Source organism: Rhinoraja longicauda, chromosome 24 (assembly GCF_053455715.1).
Source record: "Rhinoraja longicauda isolate Sanriku21f chromosome 24, sRhiLon1.1, whole genome shotgun sequence".
NCBI classification, from domain to species: domain Eukaryota; kingdom Metazoa; phylum Chordata; class Chondrichthyes; order Rajiformes; family Arhynchobatidae; genus Rhinoraja; species Rhinoraja longicauda.
The window spans coordinates 29,766,642-29,793,300 of NC_135976.1; the positions used below are offsets into that span (position 1 = coordinate 29,766,642).

Below are 26,659 nucleotides of genomic sequence, written 5' to 3' on the forward strand. Positions count from 1 at the left end.
CATTCCCTGCATATCCATGTGCCTAACTACAGTGTAAAAGTCTTTTATATACTCTCATATGTAAGTTCATTAGTTATCGGAGCAGAATTAGGCCATTCGGCCCATCAAGTCTACTCTACCATTCAACCACGGCTGATCTATCTTTCCCTCTCAACCCCATTCTCCTGCCTTCTCCCCATAACCCCTGACACCCGTACTAATCAAGAGCTGCCACTGCTGTAACTATCCATTGGTAAAGGTAAATGTGACCAGTTTCATCTCTGATGTTAAGGTTAATCCCTCCAAACAATACAAGGCTCACACTGGACACCAAAAGCCTGCAAGACTGAAGCCTAATGCTTCTAATATTTGGGAGAAGGCTTGGATGTTGTTACTAGAGTAAATGAACCTCACGCACCCATGACAAACCTGACATGTTTAGTACAGGTCCACCTCTGATTTTCCAGAGGCTCGCTGGATGATCTAGTTTTGCCAGACCAACAGAGGTCAGGGCCTCCGAGAGGAGTGCCCAACGGCACTGGAATGGTCCGGCCCAATCAGCCGAGATACCGGCCTGCAAAGTCGGCCGTGGAAGTCGGCTATGGGGACGGATCTGCCGGCTCCGGCCGGTCTGGAGTTCCAGAGCCCCGGCCGCAGGGGGCAAATTCGGCCCGCCGATCGGCCCCGGAGGTTCCGATGAAGTCGAGATCGGCCGCCTCACCCGGCACATTTTTGGGGGGGCTTCCGGAGGGGGAGGGGGGATTTCAAGTGTGCGCCCTTGTAATTCATGCGTCCGGGTTAAAGGAAGTGTCGGACAACCGTTTGCCAGAAGATCGGCGGTGGACTTGCGTACTTACTGTTTGGCCTTCAAAGCATTGATGGCACAACCAGTAAGATCTCAGAATGTCGGTGTCAACACCTTTACCTGGAGGGGAGGCGAAGGTGGGGTGGAGAAGGGGGGGGGGAGGGGGGCGGAGGGGGGGCGAGATGGGAGTAGTGAACTGTGTGTATAAGCTCAGAAAATTAGTTCCAGATACCTTTGAAGTATAATCTTGCAATCGTATGGGGATTCTCATCCCGGGTCATGTATTTTCCTGTATTTCCCAACCAGAAACGTCACCTATCCGGTTTAGAGAGTCATCTTGTTAAGAATTGCATCATGGAGAATTAATAAATTGGCGCCAAATTCCCACGTGTTTTGCCACACTCGCTGTGACCGCATAAAATCCTGAGGGGAATAGATCGGGTAGATGCACACAGTCTCTTGCCCAGAGTAGGGGAATCGAGGACCAGAGGACAAAGGTTTAAGGTGAAGGGGAAAAGATTTAATGGGAATCTGTAGGGGTAACCTTTTCCGCACAAAGGGTGGTGGGTATATGGAACGAGCTGCCAGAGGAGGCAGTTGTGGCAGGGACTATCCCAACATTTAAGAAACAGTTAGAGAAGGTACATGGATGGGACAGGTTTGGAGGGATATGGGACAAATTGGGTAGGTGGGACTAGTGTAGCTGGGACATGTTGGCCGGCGTGGGCAAGTTGGGCCGAAGGGCCTGTTTCCACACTGTCGGGCGCTATGAATCTATGACCCGATAAAAATTTAATGTTACGGGGTGACGTGTCTCACAGAAAATCAATGAGTACGACGAAGACACATATTTTTCAATGCCATTGAGGAATTGTTCACAGGGATTACAGTCTGTCAGAAACCATTAATGCCTCAACTGTATCTATTTAAAGTAATTATGTAAATGGCAACGCGTGGGAATAAAGGGGGACTTTTCGAGTCACCGACCAGTGACAAGTGGGTGTTCTACAAGGACGGTCGGCACAAAATGGCGCAGTAACTCAGTGGTCCAGGCAGCATGGCTGGAGAAAGGGAGAGATGGTGTTTCGCGTTCGGGTGTCTCCACCATTCTCTCAGGCGGTGTAAGAGGTCTCCAAAAAGACCCTTCTTAGATACCAGCCCTGGGACCGCTCCCTCCCGAGCCAATAGCGAGCCAATCAGGGACACTCCTTACCTGAGGTCATCTGTTGCCGACCCTGATTTATCCTGGTCTTTTCTTGCTTTCAGTTTCCAAACCCCCCCCCCCCCCCACAATCAGTCTGAAGAAGGGTCCCAACCAGAAACGTCACCTATCCAGTTTAGAGAGTCATAGGAAACAGGCCCTTCGGCCCAAACTGCCCACACCGGCCAACATGTCCCATCTATACTAGTCCCACCTGCCTGAGTTTGGGCCATATCCCTCTAAACCTGCTGCCCCCGTGCTGTGCTAGCCTATTCCATGTTCTCTGTTCACTGCCTGCATTTAGTCAACATCGGCGTTGCACAATAGTGACGCCCAATTCTCGACTGTTCACGCCTCTTGGCTGACGTTCTGAATGGCGAAAACCGAACAGCCTCCCTCTCCCGTCCCCCTGCACTGCGAACCTCCCCAGTTAGAAAATACACCCCCCCCCAATCTCCCCCCTCCCCCTACTAACCCACGCCAATACATCCCATTCCTGAGACTCGGGTTCACCTTGATCCACTAGGAACGATGCTTGCCAAACCCTGGCAGAGGATGCAAGACACCATGGTAAGACTTTCACACATTGAGCCACCGGTCATCACACTTGGCCTCCATACCTCCAGTTACAAACCAAATGATTAAATTAAATAAATTAAACACACTAATCTCCTCCTCACAATGGGAGAAGTTCAGCTGTGACCTCGCCCTGTACACGTCAGTAATCAACCTCCACCTAAGTGCTACGAGACGCTATTCTCATCCCTCCCTTACTAAGGGTTAAACCTATCTCAGCTACCAACCTCAACGGCTAGTCACCATTCTCTTGACTACCTTGCACTATCCAATACAAATCTAGCCCACCCCTAGTGGCCACTCACAGTTCCGCACACGCTGAGCCAAATTGGCACCGTCAGCCGATAAACTCGGCAAGGCCAGCAGCATAATCAAGGACGAGTCGCACCCCGGCCACTCCCTCTTCTCCCCTCTCCCATCGGGCAAAAGGTACAGAAGTGTGAAAACGCACACCTCCAGATTCAGGGACAGTTTGTTCCCAGCTGTTATAGGCCAACTGAACCATCCCACCATAACCAGAGAGCAGTGCTGAACTACTATCTACCTCTTTGGTGACCCTCGGACTATCCTTGATCGGACTTTGCTGGCTTTACCTTGCACTAAACGTTATTCCCTTATCATGGATCTGTACACTGTAAATGGATCGATTGTAATCATGTACAGTCTTTCCGCTAACTGGCTAGCACGCAATCCAAAAGCTTTTCGCTGTACCTCGGTACACGGGACAATGAGCCAAACTGGACTACAAAAGCTTAACGAAAACTAATCGCTGTTTCACGGCATTAACAATCTTACGATCGTCACTGTATTATTTCTTATCTTGAATTCAAAAGCTGAATGTGTTTCATCCCACCTTCCATTTTGATCGAAGGTGTTGCCAAGGGCACCAGAAGATGTCCCAATCCTGGCCAGATGTAAGGAAAGCCAAACAAGTAGGCTGCACTGACAATAACGTCTCTTCCTGATGCGATTAGCAAGCAAGGCCAAATCCGCATTCTCCTCTCCGATTACCGTCAAGTGTTTGTCTGAGCTGACGTATCTTATCCAGCATTGGGATGACAAAGTTGCAAACTGTACCCCTTTTAAGTAATCGGAATAATCTCCCAACATGGCTTGTCCAAACGGAAGCAGTTCTTTGGGGATTTAGTATTTAATGTCCATAAGTGATAGGAGCAGAATTTGGCCATTCGGCCCATCAAGTCCACCCCGCCATTCAATCATGGCTGATCTATCTTTCCCTCTCAACCCCATTCTTCTGCTTTCTCCCGCCACCCTTGCTAATCCAGAATCAATCTCCGCCTTAAAAATATCCATTGACTTGGCCTCCACAGCCTTCTGTGGCATCACAACGATCGCGTTCATGATCACAAGTTGACTTTGCATGGGCCATGCAGAGAAGGTGTTTCCCAAGGACATCCGACTCATTGGTGTCGTGAGTTCTGTGATCTCTCCATCTCAAATGATTGAGACTAGACTGGAGATACAGCGCGGAAACAGGCCCTTTGGCTCGCCCAGTCCAGCGCCGACCAGTGATCACTATGTGCACTAGCACCATCTCACACGCCAGCGACAATTTTTACCATTGCAGCCAAAGTCAATTAACCTACAAACCTGTAAGTCTTCAGAGTGTGGGTGGTAACAGGACCACCCAGAGGACCCAGGGGAACGTACAAACTCCGTACAGACAGCACCCGCAGTCAGGATCAAACTTGGGTCTCTGGCGCTGTAAGGCAGTAACTCTACCGCTGTGCCACTGTGACACGTGAGTTTGGCCCTCTATATATTAGGACACTGAAAATAATATAGCAGAATTAGGCCATTCGGCCCTACAAGTGTTCCCTTGTTCAATTAGATCATGGGATGATCTGTACCTTAACTCTCACTACCTGCCTTGCACCGAGTAAACTGAACCTAATGTTGTCCACATGTAATTTTGTTAACCCTGGTGGAACTACTGAATTGATTTGCCAGTTGCAAGTGCAGAAAACACCCAGTCTGAGACCAAACCCAATGAAAACCTGCGCACCCATGCATCTCTTCCCCTGAGGACTGCCACGACTACCAACGGGTTCTCAATGGGTTTAGAAGCAAAGCTCGTGTCTCAGTGGCCCTGAGGTTGGCGATGGGGGTGGTGCAGAGAGTTAGGGTCAGTTTTGGAAGGAATTGTCATTTGGGGTGAGATTTTGGTTGATCCAACGAATAGGAAGAGAAATTCAGTAACCTTTAGGACCCGAGAACCAAAACCTAAAAAAACGTGAAGGCGTGAAACTGGGCAAATGGACCATATTTTGCAAGGGGAATTTGACAGGTCACAATACCTTCTTGAATCTTGGAAAACCCTAAAGCCAAAATTACCTGTTCGAATTAGGTGTTCTATCTACAAATGTACAGCAGTATGCATATAAAAAGAAAGATCATTCTATACAGCTTTGCCTCCGATATATCATTGTAGAATTTAAGTCCTAGGTTACAACTTCCAAATCAAATGGATTATGAAATCTTATTCTTTGACGTTTCCCCGGATTTTTTTTTTTTTTTTTACAAAATGTTTCTTGATGTTTCTTACCCCAGTCAACAAATGTATGAAATTTTCTACCTAAAATCGTAAGACAAATGTCACATTTTCTTTTTAATACTATAAACAGTTTGATGTTGAATGACTCATCCTTCAGTCGAAAATGGGCGTGCAACGGTGGCTCCTCAGGTGAGCGGAGGCAGTCAGAGCTCCAGGCAGGCAATGGCAGTGATCGTTAGAATGGCAGTGAAGAGGGTGCTGTGGAGGACTTGCACACCTGAGTTGTCCACCATCATGCTGGTACCTGCAGGCCGAGAACGGTGAGATCCTTTGAAAGACTTGTTCGGAAAAAATGATTATCAGGTCATAAAGGAATAGGGGTAGAATTGGGCCATTCGGCCCACCAAGTCCACTCCGCCATTCGATCGTGGCTGATCTGTCTCTCCCTCCTAACCCCATTCTCCTGCCTTCTCCCCATAACCTCTGACACCCGTACTCATCAAGAATCTGTCAACCTTAAAATCTATCGATCTATCTATCTCAGCCTTAAATATATCCACTGACTTGGCCTCCGCAGCCTTCAGTGGCAAAGAATTCCACAGATTCACCGACCTCTGACTAAAGAAATTTCTCCTCATCCCCTTCCTAAAAGAAGGTCCTTTAATTCTGAGGGTATGACCTCTGGCCCTGGACTCTCCCACTATGGAGAGTTTATGGGGAGAAGGCTGGAGAATGGGGTTGAGAGATGTCAGGGGTTATGGGGAGAAGGCAGGAGAATGGGGTTAGGAGATGTCAGGGACTATTGCAACGTCTAAGAAACAATTAAACATGTTCATGGACAGGATAGGTTTAGAGGGACATGGGCCAAACGCAGGCAGGTGGGACCAGTGTAGCTGGGACATGTTGGCCAGCATGGACAAGTTGGGTCGAAGGGCCTGTTTCCACGCTGTATCGCTCTATGACTTTAACCTCTCCTTACAGCTATTCGAGGAAGTCTAAATCGGAGCCAACGTTACCTTCAGACCTAAGAGAATGACAGCTTATTCCATGTTTAAACATGCCGTCTATCGCTAATTTGCGGCATCACCAGTTACTGTAAGATGATACACAATAAAATGGGTCAGATGGAAGCACTCCTGTGCTCACTAGCAGATGAGAACTCAAGGCGACGTTAGTTATTGGTGACGAGGCATGAGGTAACAGTAATGCGAGCTGTCTGGAGCCTCCAGTGGGAGTAATGGGATCTGTGATTGGTCTCTGGAGAGCCCCTGACGTGAGGCAGGCAGAGAAACAAACACTTCAACTAGGCCCCGGGGGGAAAGGGACAAGGAGCTCGGCGGGTGAGCTGAACCAGACAGAGAACGCGGAACAGTACAGACGACCGGCACAAACTGCTGGAGTAACTCAGCGGGACGGGCGGCTTCTCTGGAGAGAAAGAATGGGTGACGTTTCGTGTCGAGACCCTTCTTCAGACTGAGTGTCGGGGGAAAGGGAAACGAGAGATATAGCTGGTGATGTGGAGTGAGACAGAACAAATGAGTGAAAAATACCCTGCGAGACTTTTCTTCAGACACGTTTCAGTCCCGACCCGAAGCGTCACCTATCCCTTTTCTCCAGAGACGCTGCCTGACTCCAGCACTTTGTGCCTATTTTTGGTTCTTTGTTCGTACTGGTTCTGTGTTGTACTGTTCTATGTTCTATGTTCTATGAGTGGCTTCCCTACTTTGCCCCAACAGTATTTTCTATTTCCAAATCTTAGACGGGTCTCCATACAAAGCAGAGCAAGGTTTCCTGTGTTTCTGTGGGCCTTCTCAGGGAGAGTACCTGACTTAAAATCCCCCCAGTAGTGAGTTATTTACCTTTGCTCACGTGCATTCAGACTTTAGAGATACAGCGTGGAAACAGGCCCTTCGGCCCACGCCGGCCAGCGATCCTTGCACACTAACTCTGCCACAGAAGGTAGTTGAGGCCAGTTCATTGGCTATATTTAAGAGGGAGTTAGATGTGGCCCTTGTGGCTAAAGGGATCAGGGGGTATGGGGAGAAGGCAGGTACGGGATACTGAGTTGGATGATCAGCCATGATCATATTGAATGGCGGTGCAGGCTCGAAGGGCCGAATGGCCTACTCCTGCACCTATTTTCTATGTTTCTATGTTTCTAACACTATCCTACACGTCTTTGGAGTGTGGGGGTGAATCAGAGCACCCAGGGAAACCCACGTGGTCACGGGGAGAACGTGCAAACCCCGCACAGACAGCACCCGCAGTCAGGATCGAACCCGGGTCTCCGGCGCTGTGAGGCAGCAACTCAACCACTGTGCAACCAGCGTACATTAAGACTGAGGTCTAAACATATTGGGAATGGAATATCCCCATGGCAAATCTCTACACCATGTACCTGTTTAATTGCTGAACCCCATTACAAATCAGTCTCGGGCAGGAATTAACCACGTGGTGCCTTAGAAGAGAAAACCCAACTGAAAGGTTCACCTCAGAACTTTTATCCCATGTCAAAGACAGGAGGGCGTAGTTTTAGTTTCGGTTATAAGGTCACAAGGTCATAAATAATAGGAGCAGAATTAGGCCATTCGGCCATCAGGTCCACTCCGCCATTCAATCATGTCTGATCTGTCTCTCCCTTCTCTCTTCTAGTTTTAGAGATACATCGCAGAAACAGGACCTTCAGCCCACCGAGTCCGCACCGACCGGCGATCCACTCCCAATTACACCAAGCCAATTAACCTACAAACCCCGTACGTTCTTTGGAGTGCGGGAGGAAACCGAAGGTCCCGGAGAAAACCCACGCAGGTCGCGGGGAGAACGTGGGAACTCCGCACGGACAGCACCGGTCGTCGGGATCGAACCCGGTTCTCTGCCGCTGTAAGCGCTGTGAGGCAGCAACTCTACCGCTGCGCCACCGTGCAGCCCAGAGCTTCAAGGAGCCAGGGGGTGCAAGTTTAAAGGAGGCGCGCGGGGGGGGGGGGGATTTCAGGAGTTAGTCGGTACTTGGAACGCGTCAGACTCGGAGGCCTGGGCTTGAATCCCGTCTCGTTGCACTCACCTGAGTTTTTGGATATCCTGATTTTAGCGGCCGCTCCGTCTCCTCCCTCTCCGGACGCCCGGATCACCACCAGGTAGCTCAGGTCCTCAGAGAACGGCAGCAGCACCGAGTTCTTGCTGGTTTCCGTAACTTTGATGGCCGATTCATCTTCAGGCTTGTAGAACACCTGAAACAACACACGGCCTCCATCAGGAAAAGCTCCTACCTTAGTTACCAGCCAACCATGGTCTCCACCCCTTCCTTGGTCATCTGTTGCCAGTCCAGCTTTGCTCTGGCCTTCTCTTCCCTCCCCTCCAGTTCCCTCCCCTCTAACATAGAAACATAGAAAATAGGTGCGGGAGTAGGCCATTCGACCCTTCGAGCCTGCACCGCCATTCAATATGATCATGGCTGATCATCCAACTCAGTATCCCGTACCTGCCTTCTCTCCATACCCCCTGATCCCTTTAGCCACAAGGGCCACATCTAACTCCCTCTTAAATATAGCCAATGAACTGGCCTCAACTACCTTCTGAGGCAGAGAATTCCACAGATTCACCACTCTGTGTGAAAAAAAACGTTCTCATCTCGGTCCTAAAAGACTTCCCCCTTATCCTTAAACTGTGACCCCTTGTTCTGGACTTCCCCAACATCGGGAACAATCTTCCTGCATCTAGCCTGTCCAACCCCTTAAGAATTTTGTAAGTTTCTATAAGATCCCCCCTCAGTCTTCTAAATTCCAGCGAGTACAAGCCGAGTCTGTCCAGTCTTTCTTCATATGAAACTTTCAGGCTGAAGAAGGGTCCCGACCCGAAACATCACCCATGCTTTCTCTCCAGAGATGCTGCTTGACCCGCTGAGTTACTCCAGCACTTTGTGTCACTCTTCGGTGCAAACCAGCATCTGCAGTTCCTTTCCACACTTACTTTAATTTAGTTCAGTTTTAGTTTGGAGATACGTTTGGTGTGGATACAGGCCCTTTGGCCAGCTGACTCCACGCCGACCAGCAACCACCTTCGTCCACGAGTTCCATCTAACACGCTAGGGGACAATTTACAATTTCACCGAAGCCAATGAACCTACAAATCTGCACGTCTTTGGAACGCGGGAGGAAACCGGAGCACCCGGAGAAAACCCACGCGGTCACGGGGAAAACGTACAAATTCCGTACGGACAGCAACCGTGGTCAGAATCGAACCCGGGTCGCTGGTGCTGTAAAGCAGCAACTCTACCGCTGCGCCACTGTGCCGCCATTATGGATGCCAGGAGCAGCAGCTGGAATGGGTCAGGGAGCCCTGTGCATCTGTTCCACCATTCAGCAAGATACCTTCTGGTTCTCCAGTCTACCTCTATTTTATTGCACATTTCCTCTTCACGCCTGAACCTGGTGGTCACCCAAATATCTATTGACCCTACACTCTTCCCATTCATCCTCTGACTGTCCAAGATTTTTTCAAGCAGTGAATTCCAGTTTTGCGACATCTTTAGTTTAGAGATAGTGTGGAAACAGGCCCTCTGGCCCACCGAGTCTGTGCTGACCGTCAATCATCCAGACACGTGCTCTATCCTAAACATTCGGGTCAACTCGCGGAAACCCATGAACCTACAAACCTGCACGCCTTTGGAGTGTGGGGGAGGAAACCGGAGCACCCGGAGAAAACCCACGCGGTCACGGGGAGAGCGTACAATCTCCGCGCAGACAACGCCCGTGGTCAGGGATCGAACCCGGGTGTCAGGCGCCGTGAGGCAGCAACTCTACCGCTGCGCCGCCGTGATTGAACCTGGGACTCTTGGGCTGTGAGGCAGTGTGTCAACCAAGGGAAATGAAGGGATCTGGGCAGGAAAATGGTGCTGGATTAAGCCCTGGTCTTGAATAGCAGAGCAGGTTTCCAGGGACAGAGAGCCCACTTCTGCTCCTGTGCTGCACATTAATTCCCAGTGGCCACTGATCCTGACAGGAATGCCAAGGATGATCCCCCCACCTTGTATCCATCCACTGTGGACTCGTTCTCGAATGCCTTGACGTGGTCCCACTTGATCCTCACGAAGGCACCTTGTGTCTTCCAGGTGATTTTACCGGGTGGCCGGTTTGGAGCTGAAAAAGGCAAGAAAGTGTCAACGAGGAGTTCCTCCAGCACGCTAGTGCGTCTTTTCTTGCCTCTCTTTACGTCCCTCCAACTTTGCCCCCCAACTTTAGACTTTAGACTTCAGAGATACAGTGTGTGAACAGGCCATTCGGCCCGCCGAGTCGGCGCCGACCAGCGATCACCATGTACACTAGCACCATCCTCCACACCGAAGCCAATCAACCTACAATCAACCGCGTGTCTTTGGAATGAGGGAAGAAACCGGAGCACCCGGAGAAAACCCACGTGTTTTTTTTTTTTAGATTTAGAGATTTAGAGATACAGCGCAGAAACAGGCCCTTCGGCCCACCGGGTCCACGCCGCGCAGCGATCCCCGCACACCAACACTAGTCCTACACCCACTAGGGACAATTTTTACATTTACCCAGCCAATTAACCTACAAACCTGTACGTCTTTGGAGTGTGGGAGGAAACCGAAGATCTCGGAGAAAACCCACGCAGGTCACGGGGAGAACGTACAAACTCCATACAGACGGCGCCCGTAGTCAGGATCGAACCTGAGTCTCCGGCGCTGCATTCGCTGTCAGGCAGCAACTCTACCGCTGCGCCACCGTGCCGCCCCAGTGGCCACAGGGGTCATGTGGTCTGATGAAGGGTCTTGACCTGAAACGTCACCTGATCCTTTATCCCCGAGATGCTGCCTGGCCTGACCCGCTGAGTTTAGTTTAGTTTGGTTTAGTTCAGAGATACTTGTGCGGAAACTGGCCCTTCGACCCACCGAGCCCGTACCGACCAGCGATCCCTGCGCACTAACACCGTCCTACACACGCACTAGGGACAATTTCTTTTTCATTTCCATACCAAGCCAATTAACCCACAAACCTGTACGTCTTTAGAGCGTGGGAGGGAATGGAAGTTCTCGGCCATTCTTAGTCATGTGTGTGAGCAAAAATGTGAACAATTGTGGAATACATCTCTTCTAATTCTGAACGCATTACCGATACATTATTTTGTACTGTATATGTGACTTCTATACGTCAAAGCTGATCAAGTGAAATTTTAATATGTTATATGCTGACAATGTTTGTTTTGGATCAGAGGTCAAATGTGACTGGTCACATGTGTGACCTGGCAAGGACACACACGTGACTGAGAATGGCCCACGGGGAGAATGTACAAACTCTGTACAAACTGCACCCGTGGTCAGGATCAAACCGGGGCCTGTGGCGCCGTGAGGCAGCGTACACAGAGAGCATACTGACATACACCATCTGTGTGTGGTGTCTCAGCTGCTCGGCGGCGGACAGGAGAGCTCTTCAGCGGGTCGTCTGCAGAGCGCACCGAATCATTGGGACACAGCTGCCAGCCCTGGAGGACATCTACAACGCACGCTGCCTCAGGAAATCCACCGGCATCTCTACAAGGACTCCACACACCCAAGCCACCGTCTGTTTGAACGACTTCCATCTGGCAGACGTTACAAGGCCTTCTACGCCCGCACCTCCAGACTAAGGAACAGCGTTATCCCTAGAGCTGTAGCTGCTCTGAATCGGTCCTGATGAGAGCCCCCCATGATCTGTCTCTGCCCCCCAGGGTCATCCGGCACAACTGACCCCTTTTTTTGCACTTTACCTTGTTTCTTTTTCCCCCCCTCCCTTTGTTGTTTTTGTTTTCGCTGTGATTTATTTATTCTACAGCATCGATATGGAAGTGGCATTCTTAATCTCGTTGACTATCGGAACACAGCTACCAACCTTGGAGGGCATCTACAACACACGATGCCTCAGAAAAGCCACCAGCATCCACAAAGACTCCTCACACCCCTGCAACAGTCTGTTCAAACTTCTACCATCGGGCAGACGCTACAAAGCCTTCTACGCCGGCACCTCCAGACTCAGGAACAGCTTCATCCCCAGGGCCATAGCTGCTATGAACCGGTCCTGCTGAGCCGGATGGTCACATCGCACAGCGAACCGGCACAGATTTACTTGCACTTTATTCTGTTTTAAAACTGTTTCTAATTTGTTTCACTGGGTTGTTTAAATTAATAATGACTAGCTAATTAATTTATTGCATCGTATGGGAGGCGCATTCCCAATCTCGTTGTACCCCTGTACAATGACAATAAAGATATATTGTATTGTATTGTTGTACTTGTGCAATGACAATAAGGACATTGTATTACATAGAAACATAGAAACATAGAAAATAGGTGCAGGAGTAGGCCATGCGGCCCTTCGAGCCTGCACCGCCATTCAATATGATCATGGCTGATCATCCAGCTCAGTAACCTGTACCTGCCTTCTCTCCATGCCCCCTGATCCCTTTAGCCACAAGGGCCACATCTAACTCCCTCTTATATATAGCCAATGAACTGGCTTCAACTACCTTCTGTGGCAGAGAATTCCACAGACTCACCACTCTCTGTGTGAAAAAATGTTTTCTCATCTCGGTCCTAAAAGACTTCCCCCTTATCCTTAAGCTGTGACCCCTGGTTCTGAACTTCCCCAACATCGGGAACAATCTTCCCGCATCTAGCCTCTCCAACCCTTTATGAATTTTATATGTTTCGATAAGATCCCCCCTCAGTCTTCTAAATTCCAGCGAGCATAAGCCTAGTCTATCCAGTCTTTCTTCATATGAAAGTCCCGCCATCCCAGGGATCAATCTGGTGAACCTTCTCTGTACTCCCTCTAAGGCTAGAATGTCTTTCCTCAGATTAGGAGACCAAAACTGTACACAATACTCCAGGTGCGGTCTCACCAAGGCCCTGTACAACTGCAGCAGAACCTCCCTGCTCCTATACTCAAATCCTCTTGCTATGAATGCTAACATACCATTCGCAATGGAAGTATTACATTGTGTTGTGTTGTACCGCTGTGCCACCCACCGTTCAGCTACGCAGTGCGAGCGCTGTACTCACGGGCTTTCCTGGTGATGGCGGTGGTGGAGGGGCTGGACGGGCCGCTGCCTGCGCTGTTGTAGGCCCGGACCACCAGGTGGTACAGGGTGCTGGCCTTCAGGCTGGACACCCGCGCCGAGGTCTCCAAACCTGGCGTTCGCACGTGGTCTGCCGACTCCTTCCTGTCGTTCCCTCGCCAGTACCTGATCTTTGGAGTCGGCGGGTGAGGGAGAGGCAACAAGAACAGAAAACAGAGAGTGTTACAAGAAAACACCGAGACGAGAAAGTAACCTTCTCATTTCTCAATTCCAACAAAAGAGTCTAGTTTAGTTCACACCGAAGATAGACACAAAAAGCTGGAGCAATTCAGCGGGCCAGGCAGCATCTCTGGAGAAAAGGAATTGGTGACGTTTCGGGTCAAGAGCCTTCTTCAGGCAGTTTAGTTTGGTTTAGATTAGAGACACAGTGCTGAAACAGGCCCTTTGGCCCATGCTGACCAGCGATTCCCACACACCAACATTATCCTACAGGCGAGGGTCAATTTTACATTTATACCAAGCCAATTAACCTACGAGCCTGTACGTCTTTTGGAGTGTGGGAGGAAACCGGAGATCGCGGAGAAAACCCACGCGGTCACGGGGAGAGCGTACAAACTCCGCGCGGGCAGACAGTCAGGATCGAATCCGAGTCTCTGGCGCTGTGAAGCAGCAAATCTAACGCTGTGCCGCCCAATGTTTTGTACAACTGTAACGTACAATCCCAACTTCCATACTCAGTACCCGCTCTGATGAAGGCTAACGTGCCAAAGGCCTTCTTGACCACCGTTACGACCTGTGATGTCAGAGAGGGAAACAGGTGAGAAGGACAGCTTACCTCGTAGCCCAGCAGGATACCGTTCATCGTGACTTGCCCGACCGGCTTCCAGTTCACCTCGATTTCAGAGGAGGAGAGGCTGCTGGCGGTGACCCCGGATGGGGCAACTCTTGGCTCTGAGAGGCAAGCAAGAGACCAGTTCAGAAAGAAATCACAACGAGATTCATATATTAAATTCTTTTGGGGGCGGTACGGTGGCGCAGCGGTAGAATTGCTGCCTTACAGCGGCAGAGACCCGGGATCGATCCTGACTACGGGCGCTGTCTGTACGGAGCTTCTGACCGCGTGGGTTTTCCCCGGGTGCTCCGGTTTCCCCCCACACTCCAAAGACGTACAGGTTTGTAGGTCAATTGGCTTTGGTAAACAAAATTGTACTTTGTCCGCAGTATGTAGGATCGTGCTGGTCAGCATTGGCTCAGTGGGCCGAAGAGCCTGGCTCCGTGCTGTATGTAATGTTTTACCCAAAGGTCTTATTGGCTGAAGGGTTGGTATTCATAAATAAGCATATATCTAAACCTAATAAAATCCAGCGAGGACAATATACATATTTTGCCAAGAGAACATTGTTTATATCCTTTTAGAAGGATATGGGCTGAACGCAGGCAGGTGGGACTCGTGAAGACGGGGCATGTTGGTCGGCGTGGGCAAGTTGGGCCGAAGGGCCTGTTTCCACGTTGCTATAACTCTATGACTGTTACCCCATGAGGTGATGGGAACAAATTCAATAATCACCTTTTGAAGAAGGAATTGGTCAAATGGATTGGGCAGGTTTTGACAATAGACAATAAGTGCAGGAGGAGGCCATTCGGCCCTTCGAGCCAGCACCACCATTCAATGTGATCATGGCTGATCATTCTCAATCAGTACCCCGTTCCTGCCTTCTCCCCATACCCTCTGACTCCGCTATCCTTAAGAGCTCTATCTAGCTCTCTCTTGAATGCATTCAGAGAATTGGCCTCCACTGCCTTCTGAGGCAGAGAATTCCACAGATTCACAACTCTCTGACTGAAAAAGTTTTTCCTCATCTCAGTTCTAAATGACCTACCCCTTATTCTTAAACTGTGGCCCCTTGTTCTGGACTCCCCCAACATTAGGAACATGTTTCCTGCCTCTAACGTTTGGAGGGATATGGGCCAAACACAGGCAGGTGGGACTAGTGTAGCTGGGGCATGTTGGCCGGTGTGGGCAAGTTGGGCCGAAGGGCCTGTTTCCACACTGTGGCTCTAAATGTGTGAAAAATAAATAATTGGAGTAAGAACGGGAAAGCGGAATGAATTGACTAGTTCTTTCAAAGAGCAAGTACGGGCAGGATGGGCCGAATGGCTCGTTGTGTGCTGTTTAAACTAGTTTAGTCAAGGGACAGTAGATAACGTGGCTCAATTGTGCAGTGGGGGCGACCATGAAGAGGTGACATCACTGGACTTACCTTCTTCAGCAGAGTAGACTGTGGAGACCTGGCTGTACGGACCCTGGCCCTTGTTGTTGAAGGCCTTCACCTTCACCTCGAACCGGCTGTAGGGCTCGATGGTATCGTTCTGGTAAACGTATCGGGAGGATTCAGCGCCCAGGATCTTGGCATGCCGCCACTCTTTCGTCCCCTCCTTCCGGAAGGTGATGATGTAGCCGAAGCCCTCTCCGTTCTGGTACTCGCGAGGCATGGGCTTAAAGTGAATCCATCGACAAAAACGGGAACGTCAAACAGCCGCAGAAGCTCTATGATCACGTCCCACTTCCACACGGCAACCCTGGAAACCCCCACGCTCCACCCCTGCGCCATCACATCTCACCACCCCACTCCCCCCGGCCCCATAGCAGAAGCGCCCACGTCGCGGGGCTGGAAACTGGAAGTGTCCCGAGCTAATTCTACTACCACCATCATCCCTTGTACAAGCGATGGCTCCCACTGATTGTCGCCGGAAGTTCAGGACGGACGATGACAGCGATGTGACATTTGAAACATGGATGATGGACACGAAAGAAGACCCCACTCCCCGCCTCAACTACGTGCCCATAGTTTACGATGGCGCAGCTGGTAGAGCTGGCTGCCTCGTAGCGCCAGAGACCCGGCTTCGATCCTGACCTCGGGTGCTGTCCACGTGGTGTTTGCACGCTCTCTCCGTGTCCACACATTCTCCCTGAAACCGGGTGCTCCAGTTTCCTCCCACATCCCAAAGACGTGCAGTTTTGTAGGTTAATTGGCCACGCCAAACCAAACCAAACCAAATTAAACTAAACTAAACCAGATCAAACTTCTAATAGTTTGCAACCTGTGCAAGTTGTACACACAACCATCGATGTAGCCAGACGGGGCAAACTTTATTCTCCCATTTGAATCAATAAAAGTCAGGATTGCCCTCCATTTCATAGAGTCTTAGCGTGGTACAGTGTGGTAACAGGCCCTTCGGCCCAACTCGCCCACACCGGCCAACAATGTCCCATCTACGTGAGTCCCACTTGCCTGAGCTTGGTCCATATCCCTCCAAACCTGTCCTATCCATGTACCTGTCCAGCTGTTTCTTAAACAATGGGATAGTCCCAGCCTCAACCACCTCCTCTGGCAGCTTGCTCCATACACCCACCACCCTCTGTGTGAAAAAGTTACCCCTCGGATTCCTATTAAATCTTTTTCCCCTTCACCTTGAACCTATGGCCTCTGGTCCTCGATTCCCCCACTCTGGGTAAAAGAATCTGTGCATCTACCCAATCTGTTCCTCTCATGATTTTGTACACCACTATAAGATCACCCCTCATCCTCCTGCGCTCCATGGAATAGAGACCCAGCTTACTCAACCTCTCCCGACAACATCCTCGCAAATGTCAAATTTCAAATTTCCGGTGTTGGTCTTATCCCCTCCCGCCTCCAGCTGTCAACGAGCACGCCGAGACCTGCGTGCGTCACTACCATCCCGGCCTTGCCCACTCACCGCCCACAGCATCGTAACCTCGTGCTGGTCTCCACCTCCTCCACTAATGTTAGACGGAGCCACAGTGGGAGCTAGAAGACACAAGGTAGAACATCGCTGCATGTGAATACGCTCACCCGCAGTGCAGAGGAACAGAGACGCAAGGAACCGCAGATGAGATGGAAATGTGCAGATGAGGGAAAACGTTTTCCCACCCAGAGAGTTGCGAATCTGTGATATTCCCTGCCATAGGAGGCAGCGGAGCCCAATTCACTGGATGTTTTCAAGACTGAGTCTAGATATAGCTCTTAGGGCTAAAGGAATCAAGGGATATGGGGAGAAAGCAGGAACGGAGTACTAATTCTGGATGATCAGCAATGATCATACTGAATGGCGGTGCTGGCTAAAAGGGCCGAATGGCCTCCTCCTGCACCTATTTTCTATGTTTCTACACGAATGATCTTGAGCGAAACACGGCACTTTATTTGGTGTTGCCTCCTTTACATGGACGAGACCGAGTGTGGACTGGACGACCATTTTGCCAAACGATGTGACCGCCAAGCCATGCTGCATCCTTGCTGTGACCCGTCACGGACACGGTGGGCCGAATGGTCTGTTTCCACGCTGTATCTCTAAACTAAAGTCTAAAGTTTCTCCATCTCCCCCTGCCTTCTTTCACATATTCCAGACCGGACTTTAATGGACCAATATTCTCTTGGCTCTGTCTGAAGAAGGATCTCGACCTAAAACGTTGCCTGTCTATGTCTTCCAGAGACGCAGCCCGACCCGCTGAGTTTGTGCCTTTTTATGTAAACCGGCATCTGCAATTCCTTGAGATAGACACAAACATCCGGAGTAACTCAGCGGGGTCAGACAGCATCTCTGGGGAAAAGGAATAGGTGGCGTTTCGGGTCGAGACCCTTCTTCAAACTTGGGCTTCACCCTTAACATCTTCTCCTTCGACTCTTCTCACTTCCTCCAAATCAAAGTCACATTTTAATTATTATTATCATTATTCCGTGCTCTGCAGTTCCTAGTGTCTATATTTCCTTTCATCTTACAACTGCCAATCTTTCTTTGCTAATATTCTTGTTAATTGCCCTGGGTATTTCTTTACAACTTTAAACGTGCTCTAAGTGGCACAACATTTAGGGCGGTCACAGTGGCGCAGCGGTAGAGTTGCTGCCTTACAGCGCTTGCAGCCCCGGAGACCCGGGTTCGATCCCGACTACGGGCGCTGTCTGTGCGGAGTTTGTACGTTCTCCCCGTGACCTGCGTGGGTTTTCTCCCAGATCTTCGGTTTCCTCCCACACTCCAAAGACATACGGGTATGTAGGTTCATTGGCTTGGTGTACATGTAAATTGTCCCTCGTGTGTGCAGGATGGTGTTAGTGTGCGGGGATCGCTGGTCGGCGCGGACTCGGTGGGCCGAAGGGCTTGTTTCCGCGCTGTATCTCTAAACTAAACTGAAACTAAACAAGAATGAGGAGTCCGTTTCACACTTACCTGCTTCTCTGGTCCGTATGGTCTGAGAGGGGAGACTGGGATCTCCTGTGCCCAAGATATTGTTGGCGATTATTCTGAATTCGTAGTCCATCCACGGGATAAGGTTTATCACCCAGGCTAACTCGAGGTTGCCTTCTATATGCTGCGGAGCTGAACAGATAGAACCGGAGCGTTACATAATCGGCTTCACATTTTCGTGGAAGAGAGAGACAGGGCAGATCGGTGCCCAATTATGGAAAGGCAGTCAGTCAGCATCTCTGGAGAACATGAATAGTTGGCCAGTTGGATTGAGAACCTTCTTCAGACTAGCATCTTCAGTACCTTGTTTCTGCATGTTAAAGCTTTCGCTTCAACTAGCCAATACATGGCAGAGTAACCTGGAAGTTTTACATAGAAACATATGTTTCATCGACAAACCAACGATAGGTTGGAACTGCAGCGAGAAGATAAATTAATCATCTGTCCGCCGGCACTTCAGGCAAATTATAAGGAGGTTTAGTTTCAGTCTAGTGTCGCCAGCCATTATTTATACTTTACAGGGCATAGGTTCGGTTTCGCGTTAAGCCCATTATTCCTTTAACAGAGTCTGAAGAAGGGTCTCGACCCGAAATATCACCTATCCATGTTCTCCAGAGATGCTGCCTGACTCACTGCGTTACTCCGCCACTTTGTATCCATCTTCAATTTCCTCTGGGAGAATTGATCGCTGTAGTTTCATGGAGATTTAACCAGTTAAAAAAAAAACCCTCTTCAATTCGGTTGCAGGGGAAGGTACCTGGGGAGGGGTGGTTTGGATGGGAAAGGATGAGTTAACCAGGGAGTTGCGTAGGGAACGGTCTCTGCGGAAGGTGGAAAGGGGTGGAGATGGGGAAATGTGGCTCGTGGTGGGATCCCGTTGGAGGTGGCGGAAATTTCGGAGGATTATGTGTTGTATGCGACGGCTGATGGGGTGGAGGGTGAGGATTGGGGAGACTCTGTCTCTGTTGTGACTAGGGGGAGGGGGAGCAAGGGCGGAGCAGCGGGGTACCGAGGAGACGCGAGTGAGGGCCTCGTCTATGATAGGAGAGGGGAACCCCCGTACGTGTGCAGGTAACCACAAACGCTCAGAGACCTGAATGTACCACGGCAGGAAAAATGGGGAACATTAGAAAAATAAATAAAAGAGAGCAGCGTTCTTCACCCCTGCGTCAACCACCCACGGACAATTACTTCAGGCGAAAGGAGGAAATGTCCACACTTCTGCAATCGAACAGCTCCCGGCAGATTCTGGCCTGGCCTTTCATGCGATTAAAATGGAAATCGAGCCCCACTGAACTGAAAATGACTGATTCCAACACTTTCACCGTGACTTTCCGGGGTCAGGTTGGTTGTTGCCCACCGGGCAGTGCCGGGGGGGGGGGTGAGGACACAGGGGGTGGCACAGCGGTAGAGTTGCTGCCTCACAGCGCCGGAGACCCGGGTTCGATCCTGCCTACGGGTGCTGTCTGCACGGAGATTATACGTTCTCCCCATGACCGCGTGGGTTTTCTCCTGGTGCTCCGGTTTCCTCCCGCACTCCAAAGACGCGCGGGTTTGCAGGTTAATGTAAACAAAATCCTATTTTGTTTGTTTGTTTATTATGTTATCCACTGAGTGTTGCCACATGTAAGAATTTCATTGTTCTTTCTCGGTACAGTGGATAATAAGACAGTCTTGACTCTTATTCAAGACTGAATAAGTCTTTATTAGACTCACTTTATTAGAGTCAAGATGCACTGCACCCCCACCAGAAACACTGACAATTTAGAGACAAGATTAAGAATTAAATGACACACACATTGCTGTTCGGTAAAAAGGGGGGGGATCATGCTGTTCCATTATTGCTTTGACTTCACGTGCACTTAGGGTTGCCAACTATCTCACTCCCAAATAAGGGACAAGGTGACGTCACCGCCCCGCGCCCCACCTGACCTCACCCAGCCAGCGGCCACGTGCTCCCGCTCCATCAATGGCGGCCGCCTCGGCTGGGAGGCGGGTTGATAGGCAACCTCCACTAGGCGGCGCCCGGGCCTCCGGGCCTACACTGTCCGGGACTACAGCAGCCCCCGGCCTATAGTGTCCGGACCTACAGTGTCCGGACCTACAGCGTCCGGACGACAGCGCCCGGGCCTACAGGCCCCCCCCCCCCCCTGGGCCTAATACGGGACAAGGGCAGTCCCGTACGGGACAAACCAATTTAGCCCAAAATACGGGATGTTCCGGCTAATACGGGACAGTTGGCAACCCCACCTGCACTACAGAGTACGTCTTACAAAAGGGGTGGATAACACAACACAACCATGCTACATGCAGTGGGGAGAAGGTTTTAATCTGCAACATTTTGTTTCAGAATCCCGTAATCCTTAATCAAGTCACCATTTCAGGAAGTGCAAACCAAGTGCACTTCCAAACCTGTAAAGAGAACGCAGAGTGTGCAGGAAGGAGCTGCAGATGCTGGTTTACACCGAAGATAGACAAAAAGCTGGAGTAACTCTACTGGTCAGGCATCATCTTTAGTATAGCGTAGAGATACAGCGCGGAAACAGGCCCTTCGGCCCAACGCATGCATGCCGACCAGTGATCCCCGCACATTAACACAATCCGGCACACGCAAGGGACAATTTACATTTATACCAAGCCAATTAACCTACAAAAATGTACATTTTTGGAGTGTGGGAGGAAACCGAAGATTTCGGAGAAAACCCACGCGGTCATGGGGCGAACGTACAAACTCCTTACGGTCAGCACCCGTGGTCAGGATCGAACCCGGGTCTCTGGCTCAGCTCTAACGCTACGCCACAGTGACACCCCTGGAGAAAAGGAATAGGTGATGTTTCGAGTCGATACCCTTTCTACAGACTGAGAGTCAGGGGAGAGGGAAACTAGAGGTATGAAAAGTTACAAAGAACAAATGAATGAAAGGTAGACACAAAATGCTGGAGTAACTCAGCAGGGACGGGCAGCATCTCTGGAGAGAAGGAATGGGTGACGTTTCGGGGTCGAGACCCTTCTTAAGTCTGAAGAAGGGCCTCAGCCTGAAACGTCACCCATTCCTTCTCTCCAGAGATGCTGCCTGTCCCGCTGAGTTACTGCATCATTTCTTGTCAACCTTCGATTTAAACCAGCACCTGCAGTTCTTTCCAACAAATGAATGAAAAGGTATGTAAAGAACAAGTTAAAGCTGTGTTGTTGACAATACCTGTCCTGACACTCTTCCAATCATTAGATAGCGATGTCCGGGCTTGGATGATGTACCTGCCGATAGGACTGTGGTTGTCGTAGCCTCTACTCCAGCTTAGTAGCACTGAGGTGTCATTGATTTCCTTCATCACAACACCCCCCGGTGGGCCAGGTGGACCTGGGAGATAAAAACAAACAGTGGTCATGTTAGGTGGCTCTCTACGACGCTGTACACAAGGGCGACACACGGTGGCGCAGCAGTAGACTTGCTGCTTCACAGCGCCAGAGACCCGGGTTCGATCCTGTCTGAAGAAGGGTCTCGACCTGAAATGTCACCCTTTCCTTCTCTCCAGAGATGCTGCCTGACCTGCTGAGTTACTCCAGCATTTTGTGAAATAAATACCTTCGATTTGTACCAGCAACTGCAGTTATTTTCTTACACTGACCACAGGTTCTGTCTGTACGGAGTTTTGGACTTTCTCCCCGTGACTGATACTGATGGTGGATGATCAGCCATGATCACTGTGAATGGCGGTGCTGGCTTGAAGGGCTGAATGGCCTCCTCCTGCACCTATTGTCTATTGTGACTGCGTGGGTTTTCTCCAGGTGCTCTGGTCTCCTCCCACACTCCAAAGATGTACAGGTGTGTAGGTTAATTTTCGCTGTAAAAATTACCACGTGTGTGGGGAGTGGATGAGAAAGTGGGATAATTTAGAACTAGAAGAGCACAAGTTGGCACCAGAAACGTGGTCACTCTTTGCGTACTGCCTGAGTGAAGCCTACTATCCTTGCACTACAATCAGCTGTTCCACTGTGCCACCCTATCATTATTCTTGCTTGTTGCTGGAGATAATCGCAACTAGAAGTTGTTTAAGAATAGTTTAAGAATAAGGGGTAGGCCATTTAGAACAGAGATGACGAAAAACTTTTTCAGTCAGAGAGTTGTGAATCTGTGGAATTCTCTGCCTCAGAGGGCAGTGGAGGCCAATTCTCTGAATACATTCAAGAGAGAGCTAGATAGAGCTCTTAAGGATAGCGGAGTCAGGGGGTATGGGGAGAAGGCAGGAATGGGGTACTGATTGAGAATGATCAGCCATGATCACATTGAATGGCGGTGCTGGCTCGAAGGGCCAAATGGCCTCCTCCTGCACCTATTGCCTATTGTCTATAGTGTAGAACTAGTGGACTAAGTTTAAAACAAAAATGGAAATGTGGCAATACGTTGTCTGATGTTTATAGAGGGCAAATTTCAATTTTCCTTACCTAACACCAATAAAAATGGAATCCATGCTTGAAAGGGTAGTTAGAGTGGATTCAAAATTAACATGTAAAAGTAAATTAGCTAATAGAAATGGGAAAATTGTTAGCTTGTAGTGAAAGAGCTGGGGGGCAATGGACTATTTAGATAGCCCTTTTGAAGAGCCAGCACAGGTATAGTTCATCAATAGACAATAGACAATAGGTGCAGGAGGAGGCCATTCGGCCCTTCGAGCCAGCACCACCATTCAATGTGATCATGGGACTCTGGTGCTGGTAAGCAGCAACTCTGCCGCTGTAAAGGCCCAAAATACCCGGCAATGACACTCGGCTGGCGTTGCAGGGGTGGGAAGGATTTAAATGAATTCTTGGTGTAACCATGGCAACATAAGGCCTATCCAAAATGTTGAGGCCTGCAAGTTGGTAAGAAAAATGACACTCCAAGAGAAGAAAAACACAATTATGCCTTGTTTTATCCTCGTTTCTTCAAGAAAACAAAGCTGTGGGGAATGATTGATATGCAAAACAATCCCAAAGGACTATCCTTTCCCTTTAATTATTTGGTGAAAAGAACCTTGGTGGGATTGAGAGCTTACGGAAACATCTGTCTCACCAGCTGTTTGTTGGTTGCGGAGGCCAAGAACCCATTGATGTAACCCAGCCATTTATCGACCTACATCTGATTGTACACCACCTCCCTGTGACACTTTACATCAAGAAGATTTACAATGAACAAGGGAGGTTGAAGAGATTAATATACATCAGTCGGATATCAATTAAACATTGCAAATCAAATCGGAGCCCCCAGTGATTTGAATTTAGAGCTGTTTTAAAACCTAATGGACTGACAGTGGACAATAATAAACATTATTTAGGGCGGCACGGTGGCGCAGCGGTAGAGCTACTGCCTTACAGCGCCTGAGACCCGGGTTCGATCCTGACTACGGGCGCTGTCTGTACGGAGTTTGTACGTTCTCCCCGTGACCTGCGTGGGTTTTCTCCACGATCTTCGGTTTCATCCCACACTCCAAAGATGTACAGGTTTGTAGGTTAATTGGCTTGGTATAAATGTAGAATTATCCCTAGTGTGTGTAGGATAGTGTTAGTGTGCGGGGATCGCTGGGCGGTGCAGACTCAGTGGGCCGAAGGACCTGCCTCCTCGCTGTATCTCTAACCTAAACTAAAATACACGCAGTTATCCCGTAGTGTTTTTCCTTCCGTAGAAGAGGCCATTCAGACCATCTTTCCTGTGCTGGCTCTGTGAAATTATTGCTGAAGCAGCTTCACTCCTCACTTCCCGGTCCATCAGTGGTACTGATCTCCCCACCATCAAAGGGATCCACAGGAATCGCTGCCCCAAAAAAGGAGCCAGCATCATCAACCACGCCACCCAGGTCACACTCTCATCTCACCCCTGCCATCGGGAAGAAGGTACAGGAGCCTGAAAACCTCAAGGTTCAGGAACAGCTTCTTCCCAACAACCATCAGGTTCGAGAACACGCCAAACACCAGCAAAACCTCAAACTACAAACTGTCTTAGTTGCACTCGGGAATTAGGGCTTTTGTTCTGTTTTGCAAATGTCTGTTATTTGCAAATAATGTTTTATTTATTTATTAAACTTTTTGTTTTGTTTGTTTCAATGTGTTAACTATAGATTACTGCCTTTTGCAGATATGTCATGCTGCTGCAAGTAAGAATTTCATTGTTCTGTTTCGGTACACATGACAAATTTTAAACACTTGATTTTTTTACTCTTTTTCCACAACTTTGGAAATCTTTCAAATAGTTTGACTACTCATCCATTCTATTGCCTTTCTTCACGTAGCTATGCCAATGAAATACTCGATGATTACTTAGGAAAGGGTTCATCCATTTAATTACGTTAGGACTGGTTTGTGTCACAATTCTATTCACGCAAAATCAAGAGAGCTTCATACTCTAGAGTTTAGAGACACAAAGCGGAACCAGGCCCTTCGGCCCACTGAGTCCGCACTGACCAGCGATCACCCCGTACACTGGCACTATCCTATCCAATTTACAATTTGGAATTTAGAAGGATGAGAGGAGGTCTTATCGAAACGTATAAGATTATTAAGGGGTTGGACACGTTAGAGGCAGGAAACATGTTCCCAATGTTGGGGGAGTCCAGAACAAGGGGCCACAGTTTAAGAATAAGGGGTAGGCCATTTAGAACTGAGATGAGGAAAAACGTTTTCAGTCAAAGAGTTGTGAATCTGTGGAATTCTCTGCCTCAGAAGGCAGTGGAGGCCAATTCTCTGAATGCATTCAAGAGAGAGCTAGATAGAGCTCTTAAGGATAGCGGAGTCAGGGGGTATGGGGAGAAGGCAGGAACGGGGTACTGATTGAGAATGATCAGCCATGATCACATTGAATGGCGGTGCTGGCTCGAAGGGCCGAATGGCCTCCTCCTGCACCTATTTTTTATTGTCTATTGTTTACTGAAGCCAATTAACCTGCACACCTTTGGAGTGTGGGAGGTAACCGGAGCACCCGGAGAAAACCCACACGGTCACTGGGAGAAGGTACAGACCACGCACACGCGGCACCCATACTAAGGATTGAACCCGGGTCTCTGGCGCTGTAAGGCAGCAACTCTACTGCTGCACCACCGTGCTGCTCAGTTCCTTACCGGAGAAGATTGGACAAAGCCAATTTTTTTTCCTCACCCTTCAATCCCCCTTTTCAGCTGTTTTTGGAGGAGAGAGTTCCAGATTTAAATTCTCTTTAATGGGCAGAAGTGCTTCTTAATCGTGACTGAATACTTGAACTCTACTTCAGCGGGTCAGGCAGCATCTCTGGAGAAAAGGAATTGGGGGCGTTACAGTTCTTCGACCCGAACCATCACCTTTTCCTGTTCTTCAGAGATGCTGCCTGACCCGCCGAGTTGCTCCAGCATTTTGTGTCTGTCCTCGGTGTAAACCAGCATCTGCAGCTCCCTTTCTGCACAACTGAACTTGAACATTGAGCTTACACCCTTTCATTTTGGACTCTTCCATTGATAGGAAATTATCATCCCTATTTCAGATATCAAATCCTTCCATAGTCAGGGACTATTATCTTCTGTAGGCAGGGACTTGCACACACCAGCCGATGCAATTGAAGTCCATTATGCAGCAAGAGAAATCAAACTGAATGGGGTTCTTTAGCAAAGGGAAGAATGAAAAATGATTGATTGAGAGTTTTCAGATCATGAAAGACTTCAATGAAGTGGGCAGGGTGAGGATTGCCTAGAAATTGGATTTCACAATGCCTCATTTTTAAAATTTCAACCAGAAGTGAAATGCATGGGTTGCACATTGTTCGTGATTTTCATTTAAGATTCTCTGCGTGCCTGTATTTTTAAAACAAGCGCACATTGTCCACAGGACCTATAAGTTTGAGAAACCTCTCACAGTAAACTGTGAAACTCTAGTTTAGCTTAGAGATGCAGCGAGTAAATAGGCCCTTCGGCCCACCGAGTCCGTGCCGACCGGCGATCCCGTGCGCAATAACGCCGTCCTACACGCACTAGGGACAATTTTTACATTTATACCAAGCCAATTAACCTACAAACCTGTCCATCTTTGGAGTGAGGGAGAAATCCAAAGTTCTCTGAGAAAACCCACGTAGGTCACGGGGAGAACGTGCAAACTCTGGACAGACAGCACCCGTGGTCAGGATCGAACCCGGGACTCCGGCGCTGTAAACGGTTGTGTATAAGAATATGATATGCATATTGAATGACTTGCGCGATTGTACGCATGCGCGGGGAGACTCGAGATGGCGATAACATGACAACAGCACGTTTAAATACTT

At 49.3% G+C, this 26,659-nt stretch overlaps 1 protein-coding gene across 1 annotated transcript in view; it reads right to left on the reverse strand.

Moving 5' to 3' along the window:
- Positions 1 to 2,431: 2,431 nt before the first annotated feature.
- Positions 2,432 to 26,659, reverse strand: part of cntn2 (contactin 2) — a 137,002-nt gene continuing 112,774 nt past the window's right edge. The window contains exons 15-23 of the mRNA XM_078420934.1: positions 21,605 to 21,763; positions 18,388 to 18,537; positions 16,903 to 16,973; positions 15,405 to 15,639; positions 13,979 to 14,094; positions 13,127 to 13,313; positions 10,099 to 10,211; positions 8,138 to 8,303; positions 2,432 to 5,380 (exon numbers count right to left, since the gene is read on the reverse strand). Of these exons, the coding sequence (XP_078277060.1) occupies positions 5,280 to 5,380; positions 8,138 to 8,303; positions 10,099 to 10,211; positions 13,127 to 13,313; positions 13,979 to 14,094; positions 15,405 to 15,639; positions 16,903 to 16,973; positions 18,388 to 18,537; positions 21,605 to 21,763 (1,298 nt within the window). The 3' untranslated portion in view covers positions 2,432 to 5,279. The remainder of the gene's footprint in view (positions 5,381 to 8,137; positions 8,304 to 10,098; positions 10,212 to 13,126; positions 13,314 to 13,978; positions 14,095 to 15,404; positions 15,640 to 16,902; positions 16,974 to 18,387; positions 18,538 to 21,604; positions 21,764 to 26,659) is intronic.